General features: G+C 39.0%; 1 protein-coding gene across 2 annotated transcripts in view; it reads left to right on the top strand.

Moving 5' to 3' along the window:
* slc6a1a (solute carrier family 6 member 1a) overlaps positions 1 to 17,541 on the top strand; it is a 28,612-nt gene extending 11,071 nt beyond the window's left edge. For both annotated transcript variants that reach the window (XM_084099708.1, XM_084099709.1), the window contains exons 13-15: positions 11,158 to 11,258; positions 14,175 to 14,342; positions 14,443 to 17,541. In XM_084099708.1, the coding sequence (XP_083955834.1) occupies positions 11,158 to 11,258; positions 14,175 to 14,342; positions 14,443 to 14,913 (740 nt within the window). In that variant the 3' untranslated portion in view covers positions 14,914 to 17,541. The remainder of the gene's footprint in view (positions 1 to 11,157; positions 11,259 to 14,174; positions 14,343 to 14,442) is intronic.
* The last annotated feature ends 1,600 nt before the right edge of the window (positions 17,542 to 19,141 follow it).

Here is a 19,141-nt window from a genome sequence, read left to right as displayed (position 1 = left end):
ACACAGCACACAATTCAAAAAACACAAATCAATATTATACCTACTCAATGAATCACCTCCTTGTATGAATCAAGTAACACAGGTCAAAATACATCCAGCTGATAATGTATACATCAGATAATTTGCAGTGTAACTATTTTTCCAAGAGAAAAAAAATAAAAAATAAAAATTCATTACAGAAATGGTATAAAGTCTAGCTCTCCGTTTAAGCCTGGAAATATAGTTGCTTTCAATGTATAAATCCAGAAAGACTCTCTCTGTAACAACCTATTAGCCCTATCTCCTCCCCTGAGTGATTTCGGGATATGTTCAATGCCAGTAATTTTTAATGTACTTGGACTACCATGATTCGCATCTCTATAATGTAGGGCCATGGGGTATAATGGGTTGCAGACTCTAATCGCATTTATGTGCTCTGCTAATCTGGTCTTTAGTTTTCTTGTAGTCATCCCTATATAGAAACAGCCACATGGACACTCCAACCTATACACCACGAATGAGGTATTACAATTAATAAATGATCTTATTTTCAATTCAGAACCAGAGGTTACATCTCTAAACACATCAGTCTTAACCATATTATCACAATGATTGCAATTACCACATCTGTAATTTCCCACACTTAAGCTTAACCAGGTATTTGATTTCTTAGCTGGAAGATGACTTCTCACAAGTTTATCTTTGATTGTAGTTGCTTTTCGGAACGCAATGGAAGGAGATTCAGGCATGACTTCTCTTAGATAAGGGTCACTCATAACTATTTCCCAATTACTTTTTATAATTTTCTTAATTCTATATTGTGTCACAAAATAAACTGAATTGTCTGAATCTTGTGATTCTTGTTTTTTTCGTAATAGCTCATCTCTACTAATATTTTTTACTTTGTTATATGCTTTATTAATCACCCTATCTTTATACCCTAGTTCCTTAAATCTTTGAGTCATATCTTATGCCCTGATGTTAAAATCGTCTTCCTTATCACATATTCTTTTCAACCTCTGGAACTGTCCCACTGGAATATTCTCAGTCATCCATAAAGGATGGAAACTGTCTGCTCTTAATATAGTATTTCTATCAGTTTCTTTTCTGAAAATAGTAGTATGTAACATCCCATCACTTTCTTTAAAAATGTTGATATCTAAAAAATGAATCTCAGTGTTAGAATACTCTAGACTCAACTTCAAATTAGCGTTGGTGTTATTTAGATATGTGTGAAAAGACAGCAAATCAGCCTCTGAACCATTCCATATCAATATAATGTCATCTATATATCTTCCCCACCACTCAACATACTTCAAATAAGGATTTAAGTCAGAGAATACAAATCTCTTTTCCCAAAAACCCAAAAACAAATTCGCATAATTTGGGGCAAAACAGGGACCCATAGCTGTACCTTTAATTTGTTTATAGAATTCATTTTGAAACAAAAAGATGTTGTTATTCAATGTCCATTCTGCTAACTGTACAATAAAGCAAGCAGGTGTCCTATCAGCAGGTGATCTCACATCCAGATAGTATGTTAATGCTTCCAATCCATCCAAATGGTCTATGTTTGTATATAGTGACTCTACATCCATAGTCACCAATATAGATGATTCTGTTATTTTCAATTTTTTAATGTTATTCAATACCTGGGTAGTGTCCTGAATGAATGAAGGAAGTTTACAAACAATTGGTTTAATAAAGCTATCAACAAATTTAGAAGCTGGCTCTGTAATAGATTCATTACCGCTAATAATAGGCCTCCCTGGCGGATTTTCTAGATTTTTATGTATTTTTGGAAGCATATAAAAGGTAGGAATGCTAGGATTTTTACAAGAGAGAAATTCACACTCATTTTTTGAAATCCATCCCTCTTCTTCTGCATGTAATAAAATATCAGTCAGTTCTTTTTTAATTCCTTCTATTGGGTTGGATTTTAAGCGCTGGTAATACTCACAGTTCTGTAGTTGTCGCAAGGCTTCTTCAGTGTATTGATGTCTACCCCATACTACAACAGCTCCTCCCTTGTCCGCTCTTTTTATAACAAGATCCTCGTTGTTAGAAATCCAGTTCAAAGCTTCTCCTTCTTCTTTTGAAAGGTTATGTTGTTTTCGTTTATTTGAAACAAAGATCTTATCAATGTCATACGTTACTTTTTTGTAAAAGGAATTCAACGTTGGATTAGATGCACATGGCATAAATGTTGACTTAGGTTTGAAGATTGTCTTCTTGTCGTAAGTACGAGTAGCTGCTTCAGATGTGTAGTACCAAGCTTTAAGTTGAAGACTCCGATGAAACTTTAGTCTGGAATTCTTTTGCAGTATTAATTGGGGCATAAGTAAGACCTTTTGTCAAAACAGAAATGCAACTTGCTGGCAGCGTGACATTTGAAATGTTGACCACCTCATCTCCTTTGTTCGGCTCCTGGTGTATCTGCCTTGAACTGGAGCTCTTGGTCGATCTCTTTCTTCCTCGTCTCGTCCTCCGCTTTCTTGTCTTCTGAATCTCTGATTTGTTCTGGACTTGTTCTCTAAAAAATCTCTTCTGGGTGATGTCTCTGGTACTGGACGGTCCTCGTCACTGCTAGGTAAATTAAAGGACACTGACCTCTTTCTGGGAGTCTTCATATGTAAACCTTATGCTCCTTGTAATCATTTTCATCTCTTCCAAATTTGGCCAGCTTATCTTGCTTGAGTTTTTTAGATAGTTGTTCTAATTCTTCTTTAAGTTTCTCTTCAAATTGAGAAAGCGATTCATGCCCTTCTGATGTAATCTCTTGTTTGATTTTAACAATCTGCTTTTGCATTTCAGACTTCTGTTTCTTTGCTTCTTCAATTAATAGCAGCATCAGGTCTTGGGAGCATTTATTTAATATTGCTTCCCATTTTTGTCTAAACTCTGTATCTCCATGACCAAACGAAGGACATTTTTTGATTCTGAGTCCTCTAGGAATCATATTTTCTCTCCAATAATCTGATAATGTAACCATGTGAAGATGTAATCTTAATTATGTTTCAGAATGTCTCTTTAATTCGTAACACAGTTTTTTACAATCTACATGCTGCGGTCTATACTCTTGACCCAACAGTGTATCTGTGACAATGATCTTCTCACCTTCTTCTTTAGAATAGGAAAAATAATTAGTCGTCATCTTGTGATGGAACAATTGTAGATCCCCAATAACGTCTACTTAACGGAGCAACTGTTACATACTACTATTTTCAGAAAAGAAACTGATAGAAATACTATATTAAGAGCAGACAGTTTCCATCCTTTATGGATGACTGAGAATATTCCAGTGGGACAGTTCCAGAGGTTGAAAAGAATATGTGATAAGGAAGACGATTTTAACATCAGGGCACAAGATATGACTCAAAGATTTAAGGAACTAGGGTATAAAGATAGGGTGATTAATAAAGCATATAACAAAGTAAAAAAATATTAGTAGAGATGAGCTATTACGAAAAAAACAAGAATCACAAGATTCAGACAATTCAGTTTATTTTGTGACACAATATAGCACAGAGGCTAACAGAATTAAGAAAATTATAAAAAGTAATTGGGAAATAGTTATGAGTGACCCTTATCTAAGAGAAGTCATGCCTGAATCTCCTTCCATTGCGTTCCGAAAAGCAACTACAATCAAAGATAAACTTGTGAGAAGTCATCTTCCAGCTAAGAAATCAAATACCTGGTTAAGCTTAAGTGTGGGAAATTACAGATGTGGTAATTGCAATCATTGTGATAATATGGTTAAGACTGATGTGTTTAGAGATGTAACCTCTGGTTCTGAATTGAAAATAAGATCATTTATTAATTGTAATACCTCATTCGTGGTGTATAGGTTGGAGTGTCCATGTGGCTGTTTCTATATAGGGATGACTACAAGAAAACTAAAGACCAGATTAGCAGAGCACATAAATGCGATTAGAGTCTGCAACCCATTATACCCCATGGCCCTACATTATAGAGATGCGAATCATGGTAGTCCAAGTACATTAAAAATTACTGGCATTGAACATATCCCGAAATCACTCAGGGGAGGAGATAGGGCTAATAGGTTGTTACAGAGAGAGTCTTTCTGGATTTATACATTGAAAGCAACTATATTTCCAGGCTTAAACGGAGAGCTAGACTTTATACCATTTCTGTAATGAATTTTTCTTTTCTTTTTTTCTCTCTTGGAAAAATAGTTACACTGCAAATTATCTGATGTATACATTATCAGCTGGATGTATTTTGACCTGTGTTACTTGATTCATACAAGGAGGTGATTCATTGAGTAGGTATAATATTGATTTGTGTTTTTTGAATTGTGTGCTGTGTTAATGTTTTTGATGTTGTTTTATTTTTTTATTTTTTTATTTTTTTCTCTCATGCATTATATGTATGATGATATTTTTCTCTCATGCATTATATGTATGATGATATTTTCATGATCTATTACTTTTGGGGGGTCCTCCATGTCCATTTTGCTTGGGGCCCCCAAATTCCTTCAAATGTCTGAATGCTTGATCCATCTCAGTTGTCCATGTAATGTCCTCTTTATCATCCAGCGTAGCTTCTCACAGGATTTTGTCATACATGGAGCAATTAGGCACCCATAATTGACAGTAATTGACCAGTCCCAGAAAGCTTTGCATTTGCTTCCGTGTTGATGGATGCTTGAACGTAGCGATGGCTTTGACCCTTTCAGCAGACAGACGAACTTTGCCTTGTGACAGTTCATGTCCGAGGTAATTGACTTTCCTCTGCACCCACTGAAGTTTCTCTTTAGATGCCTTGAAACCAGCCTCTGCTAGAATGTTGCAGACAACTGTAGAGGCAGCAGCACACATGTCCTCAGAGGCACCAGTGACTAGAATGTCATCAGCGTATTGGAGCAGGCAGGTGTCTGGAGGGAGTTTGACATCTTTCAGCGTTGCGTGCACTATGGCGGAGAAAACAGCCGGAGAATCTCTGAGCCCTTGTGGGAGTCTCGTCCATATGTTCTGACAATTCTGAAAACAAAATGCAAAAAGCGGCTGGGTTTGGCAATCCACAGGAATAGTGAAGAAGGCGGAGCTTAAATCAATGACAGAATAGAATGCATGTACTGAAGGGATAGAATTTATTATAGTTTGTACATCAGGTACAATAGGAGCAAGTGGTATTATCAAATCATTCATTTTTCTCAGGTCCTGCGTTAAACGCCAAGAACCATTTGCTTTCTTAATTGGATTGATTGGTGTGATATAAGGTGAATGAGTGCGAACCAGAATGCCTTGAGCCAGTAATTGATCAATGAGGGGTCGAATTTCCTCCTCTTTTTCCTTTGAAAGTGGATATTGCTTTTGAAACACAGGCCTAATTGTTGTCAAATTGGCCACGTATGGCTTTACATCAATGAGTCCTACTTCATCCTTATGGGCCGCCCACAACTTGGGATTGACATCAGCTATGTCCTGTCTGAGCTCAGTTGCAGGCACATCCTCGAAGAGAGCACTTCCTGTGTCGGTCGTGAGGGAAAAGGCTGCAGGAAACATGAGTTGCAGAGAGTCAGCATCAAAAGCAAGTTTAACCCTCTGGGGTCTAAGGGGTTTTGGGGGTCCTTGAGATGTTCTGACATGCCCTGACATTTGTGCTTTTTTCAGTTGCTTATAAACATATTAATGGCAAAGGCTACCATAGCACAAACAGGGCTACCATAATATGTGAGCAACATGCATGTACATGTTTGTATTTTTGAGAGAATAATGTTTATGCATGGTTATTGAAAAAACTAAAAACTAAAGTTTCTGAAATAAGGCCACAAAACACATACTAAATATGTGTCAATAAGACTTCTGAATAATGCATTTTGTCACATAGAGTTTTTTCTTCAAAATGATCTGAAAATCATCCTGCCTTATCATTCACATAAAACAATACATTGATTTCAATTTTGCAAGACACTTTCTGTTTGGAAAGGCAATATGCGAGTGGGCGTCAACGATCCAACACCATCATGCATATTTAGTGGTTCACACCTGAGGAGACAATGGGGCCCGCATACTTAATGAGCCATTCATTCAGGTGTGTCACTGAGCCACAAGAAAGAATGCAAGAGCAATATGTATATATATATATATATATATATATATATATATACATATATATTGTGCAGTTAATTCTCATACTGTATTTTCAGTTTTGGAATATGTATCCTCTCCCCAAATTTGTCACTAATAAAACACAATAAAAATTATTTAAAGAAAAGGCTTATATTTACCTTTTAATAGTTTGTACATATATTTTTTTTATTAAAGTAATGTAATCATTTGGTTTTAGCCAGGTTTCTGTCAAACACAGCACATCTAGATTATAGTCTGTAATCAAATCATTAACAGTAAGTGCTTTTGAAGTAAGGGATTGAATATTCAGCAACCCAAGCTTTATCATTTGTTCATTGTATTATATCTATTTTTTATTTGTTGAACATCAGTTAAATTATAACCCTTAAATGGGGTTGGGAGATTTTGTATGTCCTATTCCGGGGAACAGACACAGTCTCTGTATGATGATATCTAGGTGAAAGAGGCTTTATGTGATGGGATTTATCTGACCTTGGTGACGCAAGGCCGCTAGCAGACGGTCGGTTTAGCCAGTCTGTCTGCTTCCTGACCTGAGGCCCAGATTGTCATGTTTGAGCTCTAAGACTATGAGCCATATTACTAGAGAGAAGAGCAGCACCATCCCAGGAGGGATGAATACCAACTCTTTTCAACAGGTCAGGTCTGCCCCAAAAACTTTTCCAATTGTCTATGAATTCTATATTATTTAGCGGACACCACTTAGACAGCCAGCCACTGAGAGAGGACAGTCTACTAAGTATCTCATCACTCCTGCGAACAGGAACGGGGCCAGAGCAGATTACAGTGCCTGACATCATACTTGCAAGTTCACACACCTCTTTAATGTTCATTTTGGTGATCTCCGAGTTGAACATCATTAGTGCCGATGTGAATAATAATCTTAGAGAATTTACAATTAACATTAGCCAGCACTTTTAAATTTGCTTTGATGTCAGGCACTCTGGCTCCATGTGACTATGGTGGCTGGTGTCTCTATTTTCACGTTCACTTTAAGTTTGTCAACCTTACTTTTCTTCAGATCTGACAATTTGGCCATTGTCAGCTCATCCGACATTTACTATTTTGCTAACGGAACTTGAACAAACAAATAACCTACCTGAGATATGTCAATGTCTCTACATTAGGACCGAAAAAGAGTGTTGTCATAGTTTATGACATTATGCTGCTCTGATTGGCTGTTGTGAAAGTTATTTTTGCTTTTTTTTTACACTATCATATATATCTTTTTTTAATGCTGTCACTAGGGTGCGACCCTTTCAGAAGGTACTGACATGTACCATTTAGGCACTAATATGTATCTTTAAGGTACAGAATTAATATGCAGCCTCTAGAGGTAAATAAGGTACAAAAGTGTACCTTTTAAAGGGGTCATGACATGGTTTTTGTTTTTGTTTTATTATGTTCCCTAGGTGAAATTATAGTATTACTATAGTTTTTTGGACAAAAAACTTAAATTTTTTAGTGATTTATGACCTTTTCCCACCCTGTTTCTCATCCTCTGATTCAAACAGTCTGTTTTGGGGGTGTTTCCCCTTTAAGAGTTCAGTGTTAACGCCCACTGTTATGAGTGGCTAACGTCATTGGCTAAAAGTAGTTTTAAGATGAAATACATTACTTACAGTTTGCAGCGTCGTCGTTGGGTCCAGAATAGTCGGCACGGCCTGATCTTTAAGCAAAGGTTTTCTGGCCAGCATCATACTTCGATTTGTTCTCAAAACAGTCATCCATGAAATGTAGAGAACACACGCTTTAATTAACACTGCCGTGACTGGAACGTCCGCAAAAATAAACTGCATCCATTTTTCCCTGATGTCTGGATCATTCGGCAGCGTATTCAAACACTGTGTTTGTCTACAGCCAGGAACAGCACATCTGCATGGCATTGCAATCTTCTTGTAAACAGACCCACTCGCTGCACGTCAACTGTGGGCTTGACAACGATGTGATGATGTGAAATGAGGCGTAGTTGTCTTGCACTGGAGGCGGTCATATGCAAACGACTGGTACGTCACTTCGTACCGTGACGTCACTTCTTACCATGGATCACCAACGAGCTGTAAATAGAACTTGATTAAATAAATGCTTCGTTTATAATGGGGAGGACGTCTTAAGCTATGAAACTTGTAGGAAGTTTTAATGGTACAAAGACCTCTTATATACCAAAAGATCAAGGCAAATTTGGTTTCTCATGTCATGATCCCTTTAAAAGGGTTCTATAATGGGGTTACTGTAGCTTAATCCACAAGGAAGATGCGTGATGCTTGATATACTATTTTTATTAAACATGGAGATAACTCAAGCACAACAATCCATAAACGTTAAAGTGTTAGTTCACCCAAAAATTTAAATTCTTTATTCAACAATTTCTTCTCTTCTGTGTCAGATCTCCTACGCTATTTGCGTAGTAAACACAGTACAGCGCTTCCGGGTTTTACGCCAGAATGTTGGCTAATTATTGGCCGACGCTGTTCACATAAGCACAACAACACGTGTGTGATGCTGATGCAGGAGCCGGCCAATACTGAGCCAGCGTTCTGACGTAGAACCCGGAAGTGCTGTACTGTGTTAACTACGTGAATAGAGTAGGAGATCTGACAAAGAAGACAAGAAATTGTTGAATAAAGTTATTATTTTGGGGCTTTTTTATGCACAAAAAATATTCTCGTCACTTCATAACATTAAAGTTGAACCACTGTAGTCACATGGACTATTTAAACAATGTCTTTACTACCTTTCTGGGCCTTGGAAGTTGCAAAGACGTTGCTGTCTCTGGAGGGATCAGAAAGCTCTCGGATTTCATCAAAAATATCTTACTTTGTGTTCCATAGATGAACAAAGTTTTACATGACTTGAGGGTAAGTAATTAATTACAGAATTTTCATTTTTGGGTGAACTAACCCTTTAACACAAGACAAAGAACTGAGGAAGACTGAAGGCTGAATACACAGAGGAAGGTAATCAACAGAACAGGGAACAGGTGTGGACTAATTAGGGACCATGGCAACTAATGAATGACTAAACAATAGACTGTAAAAAAAAAGATGGACGACGCACCTTCACTCTCTTCCATTGTAGAAAAGTGAAGCCACCAGTGTCCCAATATGGTGCTGACATCTTGTGCTGATTACGCAGACTCTGAGCCAGAGTAGTGAGTGTGAAGTGGAGCCGCGGTATGAAGGGCCCGCTCACACTCCCGCTGAATCGGTTAGTAGAGTTTACTACAGAACAACTGTAATTTGATTGTTTAGTTTGTCTCACGTCCCATTAGATTACATCACTTCTCAGGACTTGTGCTGCAAACTTGGACTAAACAGTAATAATAAATTACAATAATAAATTCAGACAAGCTCAGTACCGACTTGTTTTCCGTCAGCTTATTTTCATGAAGTGGAATGTGTGCAAAGGATTGTGGGTGATTTAAGGCCGCGAAGGATACATCTGATGCATCCTTTAAAACAGGCCGAAAGAAAGGCGCTAAACAAAGGCTGCCTTCCTAGATCCTTCAAATTGAGATGGCCTTCAGCGGCGTTTGATGACGTGGCAGCCAAGAGACTTTCACAAATACTACGTATTCGGAAATACTACTTTGTCGGCATACTGTTTTTTTCGCATAATATAAGCTTGTAACTCAATTTTTTTTATTAATTACTCATTACTCATAATATTATTACTTTACTTATTATTTTCTGGCAACAGTAATTCGTTACACTACTTGTTATATTACTTTTCAGTTACACCCCACAGAAGTGGTAATTGTGCATTTTCTCCTCAAAATTCTGACTGAAAAGTATGTGTGCCTCTTTGTGTATGTTAGGGTATATTCAAATTATTTAGTTTGTATTTCTTTAGACAGAATCATCATTTCTATTCATGGGATCTGCTGTTATGACTTGGAGGAAAATCATTCGCTTGCTCATAATCTCAATCATATTACGTGTTCATCATAACCTGCCCTGTGTCTTCCTATGACGAAGTTCCACTACACTTCTGCGTTCTTTTCCGTGCATACTAGCTCAGAGAAACGTTTCTATACATGAAACATGAAGCAAATAAACACACGATTACGACAGCATATGATTTGTCATATGATTTGAATTCTAAAACGCTACAAACAGCATAATTCACCTGTTACCCAGATACGATCATATTTCATGATGTATGTTGTCAAAATAATTCACGTAAGGTCGTAAGAAAATGTTTTGTTTTCTAGATTTTTGATAACAGGTGGATATATTGTATATCAGGATAAAAGCGATATGGATGGGCAAGCCATGTAATGCTAGAGTAAAGTAATGCCACAACTTACTTTTGACGATGGTGTTCTTGTCATCTTTTTTCCTGACAAAATCAAAGTAATGGTAAATGGTAAATGGACTGCATTTATATAGCGCTTTCACAGACCTATGGCCACCAAAGCGCTTTACATTGCCTCACATTCACCCATTCACTCACTCATTCATACACCAACGGCGGTGTCAGCCATGCAAGGCGCCATCCAGCTCGTCGGGAGCAGCTGGGGTTAGGTGTCTTGCTCATGGACACCTCGACACTTGGTCAAGTGGAACCGGGGATGTTAATGTCAATATTTCCAGCCGCTGAATGTAAGCTTTTACATATTCCAAGCTAGCTTGCAGCAATGCTGACGTGCACCCGCAAGTCGTGAAGATTACGAAATGAATCTAGGAATGATTGGATTGTTGGATTTAAAACCAGTAGAGGCAACAAAAATAACATTTATTATTTGTTATTTTATGGACTGTAACTGTAATATTATTTCTGAAATCTTATTAGAAACTAGTTACTACTAGTTGCTGCAAAAAGTAATCTTATTACTGTAACCCACTGATAGTAACACATTACTGCCCAACACTGTATGTTTCGAGTATTCGATTTCGGACACAACAAATGTCTTGGTTCGGATTGTATTGAGTACCCAGCACTGCTACAGATAAAGAGGAATGGATTGATAGATGGATGTATTCCAGTCTATCCGTCAATCCAGTTGCTGCAATATAGTTGCAGTGAATTGATCTAATCCCTATTAAATTTTATGTTTTTTCAGGTGTGAACAAGTTTTATGATAACATCCAGGAAATGATTGGATACAAGCCTTGTATATGGTGGAAACTGTGCTGGGTTTTCTTCACCCCTCTAATTGTTGCTGTAAGTAACCTACTTTTCTTTTGAATGTGATATAACATTTTCTAAAAGCTCTTGCCATTTTTGTGACAAACATTAAAAGAAATGGATAAAAGTAGAGTATACTGTATACAAGTATATATATAATACAAATAATACTGTTAATGTTGCAAATTACGTCAATTATATAAGTTCAATTTAGTTCAATATAGCTATAAGCAGCTCTACTAAATGCAACAGTGTCATTATTCAGCTCGAGTCAGTTCAATATTGATGCAATAACAGTACAGATGTTGCAAGGTTATTCATTGTCCAGCTCAATTCAGTTCAAAATTAGTTGTCTTGCAATAGTTTCAGTGCCAGTTAATCAGACAAAATTCAAGATGCTTCTTCAAAAGTAAAAAGCCTTTATTGTTGTTTCCAGCAAGCAGTGTTCCAAGATGTTTCCCTCTGATTCATTATATGCACGTTAATGAGGGACAAATAAGAACGTCCCTTGTCCTTAATCAAAACGACCAAACTTCCAAACTGTCACGTTTAGTATTTGTTAGTTCATGTTTGGCTGTTAATTTGACCCAGTTTTTCCAGTGTGTCTCTTTGATTCAGTATCCTGTTCACCTGTGCATCGTTAGTCATGTCAGCTGTGTCTTGTTTTCTTGATTTAGTCCCTGTGTATTTAAGCCCTGTGTTTAGTCCTGTCTAGTTATCTGTCGTTGTCCGTATTATATGTTGGTTGTTCTGTGCCTGAGCTGTTCTGAGTGTTTTGGTTCATTTTGAGTTTGTTCAATAAAAGCCTGCTGCATATAGATCCTGCATCCTCTCTGCTTCAGCCTACATGTGATAAAACGACAGACCTTTAAAATATGGATCTTCACTGCTTTGGCCCGGAAGGGTCTCAACTTTGGGGAATACTCTGTAGAGTTCTGCCATCTTGCCATTCTCTCCCCATATGATGACGAAACCCTCAGAACACTATATTGGATCGGGGCCAACTACTACCACCAAATTGAACATCCAGACACCCGAGGACTTCCCTGGAGGGAGGCCTCTCAAGTGTCTGGAAGACATGTACCCCCGATCCAGAAAACAGTCAGATCCAGAGTCTAGTTCCCTCATGGCCACCGCCACGCCTGAGCTCTAGGTTAAGATGGCCGCCGCCATGCCAGAGCCCCTCTGCCAAGATGGCCGCCGCCACGCCTGAGCTCTAGGTTAAGATGGCCGCCGCCATGCCTGAGCCCTCTGCTAAGATGGCTGCCGCCACGCCAGAGCCCTCTGCCAAGATGGCTGCCGCCACGCCTGAGCTCTAGGTTAAGATGGCCACCGCCACGCCAGAGCCCTCTGCCAAGATGGCCGCCGCCATGCCTGAGCCCTCTGCCAAGATGGCCGCCGCCACGCCTGAGCTCTAGGTTAAGATGGCCGCCGCCATGCCTGAGCCCTCTGCTAAGATGGCTGCCGCCACGCCAGAGCCCTCTGCCAAGATGGCTGCCACCATGCCTGAGCTCTAGATTAAGATGGCCACCGACACGCCAGAGCCCTCTGCTAAGATGGCTGCCGCCACGCCTGAGCTCTAGGTTAAGATGGCCGCCGCCACACCAGAGCCCTCTGCCAAGATGGCCGCTGCCACGCCTGAGCTCTAGGTTAAGATGGCCGCCGCCACACTTGAGCCCTCTGCCAAGATGGCCGCCGCCACACTTGAGCCCTCTGCCAAGATGTCTGCCGCGGCGCTTGAGTCTCCAGCAAGATGGCTGCTGCGCGTGCATCCCCATCCCCATCCAGAGACAACTCCAGTCCCCGAGCTCACACCATAATCCCTCTTGGCCTACAAACGCCTAGCTCCCCCCAAGAAATTTGGGGGGCCTATACGACCACTGCCATAGTGGCCGGGCCTGGGTCCCTGGGCAAGGCCACGAAGGCGGATCATCTCAGGTCTCCCAAGTTTCCGGCTCCGCCCTGTTCTCCCGAGTTGCTGGCTCCACCCTGGAGGCTTCTTGCTCTGAGTAAGCCACTCTCCTCAGCCTCCAGAGCCCTCAGCCTCCAGAGCCCCCTCCCTCCCACCCGCCCACCCGTTCACCCGTTGACCCGTTCACCCGTTGACCCGTTGATGTAATATGGCACAAGGCCACCGCCTTGTGGGAGGGGTTGTGTTCTGTCACGTTTAGTGTTTGTTTGTTCATGTTTGCCTGTTAGTTCATGTTTGCCTGTTAATTTGACCCAGTTTTCCCAGTGTGTCTCTTTGATTCAGTATCCTGTTCACCCGTGCCTCGTTAGTCATGTCAGCTTTGTCTTATTTCCTTGATTCAGTCCCTGTGTTTAGTCCTGTCTAGTTGTCCGTATTATATGTTAGTTGTTCTGTGCCTGAGCTGTTCTGAGTGTTTTGGTTCATTTTGAGTTTGTTCAATAAAAGCCTGCTGCATATAGATCCTGCATCCTCTCTGCTTCAACCTGCATGTGACACAAACATGATCGATAGTAGTTTATGGTAAATAATAATGTTGTTTACAGCTTGATACCTAACACAAACCTAATTTTGCAATAATATTTATAATAGAACAAAATCTTAAGGGTTTATTTGCCATACAACAGTGTTCATTTTACTACACCATTATTTGTCCTGTTGACTTAGTTTACTGGTATCCAGTGTAATTACAGCTGTAATACATTTTTGTAATGACAATTATACTGCTGACCTTCCCCTACACTTTAACCCATACTGTACCAGCAAACCTGCCCCTAACCTTACCCGTATCCCACCTCAATAGCACTGTACATTGTACTTATTTTTTTGATGCAAGTACTTAGTAGTTAAAAACACCTAACATAAAGTGGCACCATGTTTCTAAAGTCTTGTAGTCTTCACTATAAAAGTAAGAATCGTTACAGATTATGGTGTGCAGTAATTGTGTGAAAACTGTAGTATTTTTAAACAGAGCTTTCCTGCAGGGTGTGTTCATCTTCAGCGCGGTGCAAATGGTTCCTCTTAAAATGAACAACTATGTGTTCCCTAAATGGGGGCAAGGAGTGGGCTGGCTCATGGCTTTATCCTCTATGGTTCTCATTCCTGGTTATATGGTCTACATGTTCCTCACCCTGAAGGGGACATACAAGGAGGTAACTGTTTTCATTTACGTATAAAATAATGAACAAAGATAACACAGGCATTACATGGTATATCTTTGCTTACTGGTGCTGGTTCTGGGGCCTTATTTAGCGGATCAGGATAATGCTGCAGCCTCCAGCAGTGAGGCGTGCTCAGGAGAATGGGCCAGAGCAACAGCAGGTTCAGTCACTGCCACAGCTGCCGGAGCAATCACCGCAACAACCGCAGCAACCGGACCAGGCACAGCAGCAACCGCAATCACCGCAACAACCACAAACACCACAACAACCACAATCACCACAGCAACCACAATCACCACAGCAACCAAAATCACCACAGCAACCGCAATCACCGCAACAACCACAATCACCACAACAACCGGACCAGGCACAGCAGCAACCGCAATCACCGCAGCCAGAGCCGCAGCCTCCATCTCAGCCTCAGCCGCAGTCTCAGCCTCCGCCTCCATCTCAGCCTCCATCTCAGTCTCAGTCTCAGCCTCCATCTCAGCCTCCGTCACAGCCGCAGGTGCAGGCTGATAGTTCATCTCCAACTAACCCTGGTAGCGATGCCAATGTCTAAAAGCAGTAGAGGTGAACCCCAGCAGAGAGCAATCAACGATTAACAGCACAGAAAACTTCCATGTTTATACAGTAATAGAATCATCTACCTCCAGGGGTCATAAATAATCAAACATAAAATGTGACAGAAAATAATTAAAAACACAAACAAACAAAAAACACGTGCATTTGAAAAACTTACACACAAACACAAACTTTGTAAGCTTTCCAAATGTGAAGCAACGAGTGTCAGTGTTAAAAAAAAAAAATGAATTAAACTATGTATTATGTGAATTTGTCTCTACTAAGGTTATACTGTGAGTTAGATTTAAGGACAGTGCATTGTTTTGCAATGCATAAGCTATTTATGTAAGGTATAAACAGTTTCTATGTTGCACTGGGACAAAGCAGGAGTCCATGATTATGATTATGTTGTATTGTGGGTCATTTGGAAAAACCAAGGTGCATCAAGCAAGCCCTGTGTCCGAAGCACAATGAATTTTTATTCGGTAGAGCCCTTGGATGACCCATTATATGTTGTTGAATATCTTTGTTGAGAGAGACTGTTATTATCTTTTTCTTTTTCGAGATAAAAAAGAGAAAACACTTGTATGTGATTTTTAGAATTATTTTTAGAATGCTTTGTACTTTAATGTTGAGACCAAGGACCAAAATCATAGACTAAAGCAAAAACGAATCTATGCCTGGCAGTGTGTAGTTTGTAAAGCACAGGGTACAAAAATACAGAAAATGAGAACACCGCAAAACACAGGGTGAACATTTTTGCCGATTATTCTACAGATTACTGATGAGTGCTGTCAATTCAGTGTCCTGTTTACATGTCCCCTCAGGAAAAAAAAAAAAAAACTCACACTGTAAAACCTAACAGTAATATTAACTAAATACAATTGAGTTCACAGCACTCAAATATTACCGAAACTTGAATGACTGAAACAGAACTCAAACTGAATGATTATAGAACATTTCTAGATCCCAGAATGATAATTGTATAATTAAGTGATTAATTAAGTGATGATTGAGCATTAGTGATGAGCACCTGCTGTTAACAAGCAGAATGGTGGTGGAGATCAGCGTTTGCTTTAGTTGAGCTCTTGACCCTTGACTTTTGCACTTAAGATTTTTTTTGGCTGCTATAATTGAGTGTTTATAAAACATATTTGTTATGGCACAAAAGGCAAGGAGAAGTCTGATTGGGTGTTGATGGTGAAGGACTGATGATGACAATCATCTAACCCTCTGTTCATTCTCAATAACAACTTCTGTAGACACAAGACAAAAGTCAAACTGTTTAGTAATAAGTGAAGCTGGTAATGCTGTTTGTGTAGTGGTTTAATCCTCCTCTGCTGAGATCTTTAGAGATTTAAACATCTTTTATCTTGAGTTGATTTCATCTAAGGCTGTGGTTGGAAGTCAGTTGTAGTTCTTGTGTTTCTCTTTCCTTCATTGATTCTGCTCGTTAACAGCAGGTGTTAATCACTAATGCTCAATAATCACTTAATTAATCACTTGATTTATTGACTGCAATGTATATCTACTTTTAGTAAACTCAACTGAAATAAGTTCAGAGTACTCATAACTATTGTTTTTATAAACTTAATTGAATTGAGGCAATCGGTTTCCTCAAATGAAATGAGTTAGCTTAACTTATTGAATTTGACTTTGTATTATTGTTTTAGTGGATTCGATTAAAATAAGTTCAGAGTACTCATAAACTATTGTTTTTTATAAACTTAATTGAATTAAGGCAGTCGGTTTCCTCAAATGAAATGAGTTAGCTTAACTTGTTGGGTTTTACAGTGCAGATATGTCTCTGACCCTGAGTGCATATCAGCTCCTTAAGCCTGTGATTTATGTAGTCGCAATTTGCATGACCATTAGTTACTTCATGTGCCAAAATGTTGAATTGTTAAAACAAAGCAGAAATGCACACACGAACTGGCCACTCGATAACAATGGTTTACACTATACTATATTGTGCCATACCTTTTTAAAAAAGGATACAAAATATTTCTTAAAAGTTAATACCATATTTTAAGTAGCATATACTAAAACATAATTAGGGCTTTTCTGCCCCCCTCCCCCCAAAAAAACAAAAAGCACAACCCCTAGAGTACAGGGGCAATGACGTGCTGACAGTTTCCGTCAAAGGCAGCTACACGTGAAAAGCATTCGGTCATGTTAAACATGTTTACTAAGAGGAGACACGTACCTACATAAAATGTGAAATGGCTATGTCCTGTGAGTTTTGTACAAAGATACTTTACTGCAGTTTTATCTGGAACTTTATTGTAAAATTGTATTGTGTAAAACATGTAACCGTGAATGTCTGTACTCCATTAAGTTTTTTGTCTAAATGTTGAAATATTTGAAAAACAATTGCTGTTTTCTGCAATAATATTTTGAGCTCTGAAAGCACATACCTTATGGAAATTCTAAGTGATGATTATAAAAAGGATTATAAAACAAATAAGATTTATGTCTCGTAAGAAAAAAATATTGTTTTGTATATTTTTAACTGTTACACTGCCTAAAATTATAACATAGGACATGTATTTAAATGGTGTCATATGAAAAAGCACGATTGTTATGTAAAATGTATGAATAAACAGAAAATATTCGTAGTCTATAATCTGTGCGTTGATTCTCAGTCTTCACTAGAAGCCATTCAGAAGTCTGTATGACAGCCCAATTGTTTCAAACAGTATCCCTTTAAAAATGCTACGAATAAAGACATCATACAGTCAGGAACCAATAAGCAGTAATTAACTGGGCTGAAAGAATGAATGAACATGACATAAAATCCAGCTCTTTCTGTGGTATTACTTTGTTTTGCAGGGAATCATAGTCTCATGAGTAATTATCAAAGGACAGAAACACTAGCAGAATACAGAGTAGTGTTTGCATTTCAACAAACACACTGATCGTGCCAGTTGAACAGTTATCAAGCTTAATCAGAAACAAATGAACCAACCAGTGAATTTAACACTGTCATGTTAATTTTGTTACCATACATTTTTATTGTGTGTAGTTTGCTCTTGCTGTGCCCTCTCCTCTGGTCTCACTTTGGGCACTTCTCCATTTTAAAAATAGGGTCTCGACCAAACCAAGAAAATGCTAAATACCAAATCATGTCCTCGTTTTCATTTTCAAATACTTTTGCTCCTGGCAGATTATTTAACATTATGCAATAGATAAAGCTAAAGGCATTTATGTCCGTGGATTTTGATGTGATTATTTGCTGTGATTATTTCCAAATTACTTGAATGTGCATTGTTTTTGAGTAGAAGTAAAAAAGATGGCATGCAGCTAATGGAAGTACAGAAGAACAGTGGCAAGAATAAGTTTGTGAACCTTAAAACCAATTCACATTTATTTGTATAGTGCTTTTCACAATACATATCGTTTCATAGACGTTTTACAGAAAATGTACGTTTCTTCATTACAATTTAGAGTAATCTGTTATCATCTGTTACTATGTCATAGAAATGTCCATATACGTCAAAAATGTACAGGTCTAAGAATACAAAATTAAGTTAGCTAATAGGTTTTTTTGTGTGTTTTTTTTACAGAAACATTGAGCTCATTAAAGCAATTATTATAAGTTGTGATCGTAATGATTACAATATATAGATAATTTGCCAGTGGTATCTAGATTTCTACATTGATTACATTTAATTAGTGGTCATATCTTCATCTCAAAGTCACAATTATATACAAATACAATCCAACTAATCTGATAATACACAAACAGTTGTATGGGGCAGCCAGGAGGTACTCAGATGTTCCACAGGTTGAGCGTGTGATTGCGGTGCACATGTACCTGTAAAACGCCGCCACCTTAAGGAACTGTCCAAGACTCCCGTCCAAAGCCTGTAGTTCACGTCATGTCATGTCAATGATGGCAAAAGGTTGCAGGCCAGGCATTGAGAGACATGTATGAGGGTAGTCTGACCGATCTGCTGCTGCATGTTCAGCCCTTGGACAGACCTTGCATTTCTACACCCAGGAGTTCTTAGAACAAGTGTCTAGGCATGTTGTTGTGCACAACAGACGCATCCAAGACAGGCTGAGGTGCCGTATGCAACAGGCACGCAGCCTTGGGCTCCTGGACAGGACCTCGACTGCATTGGCATATCAACTGCCTCGAGTTGTTAGCAGTATTGCTGACCCCGCGGAGGTTTCGGCCATTGATCCAGGACAAGTACATGTTGGTCTGGACGGACAACACG

The sequence above is a fragment of the Abramis brama genome (genome assembly GCF_963993115.1).
Source record: "Abramis brama genome assembly, chromosome: 22".
Classification (NCBI taxonomy): domain Eukaryota; kingdom Metazoa; phylum Chordata; class Actinopteri; order Cypriniformes; family Leuciscidae; genus Abramis; species Abramis brama.
Note: the sequence above shows the minus strand (reverse complement) of the source record. Positions and strands in the feature narration are given on the sequence as shown.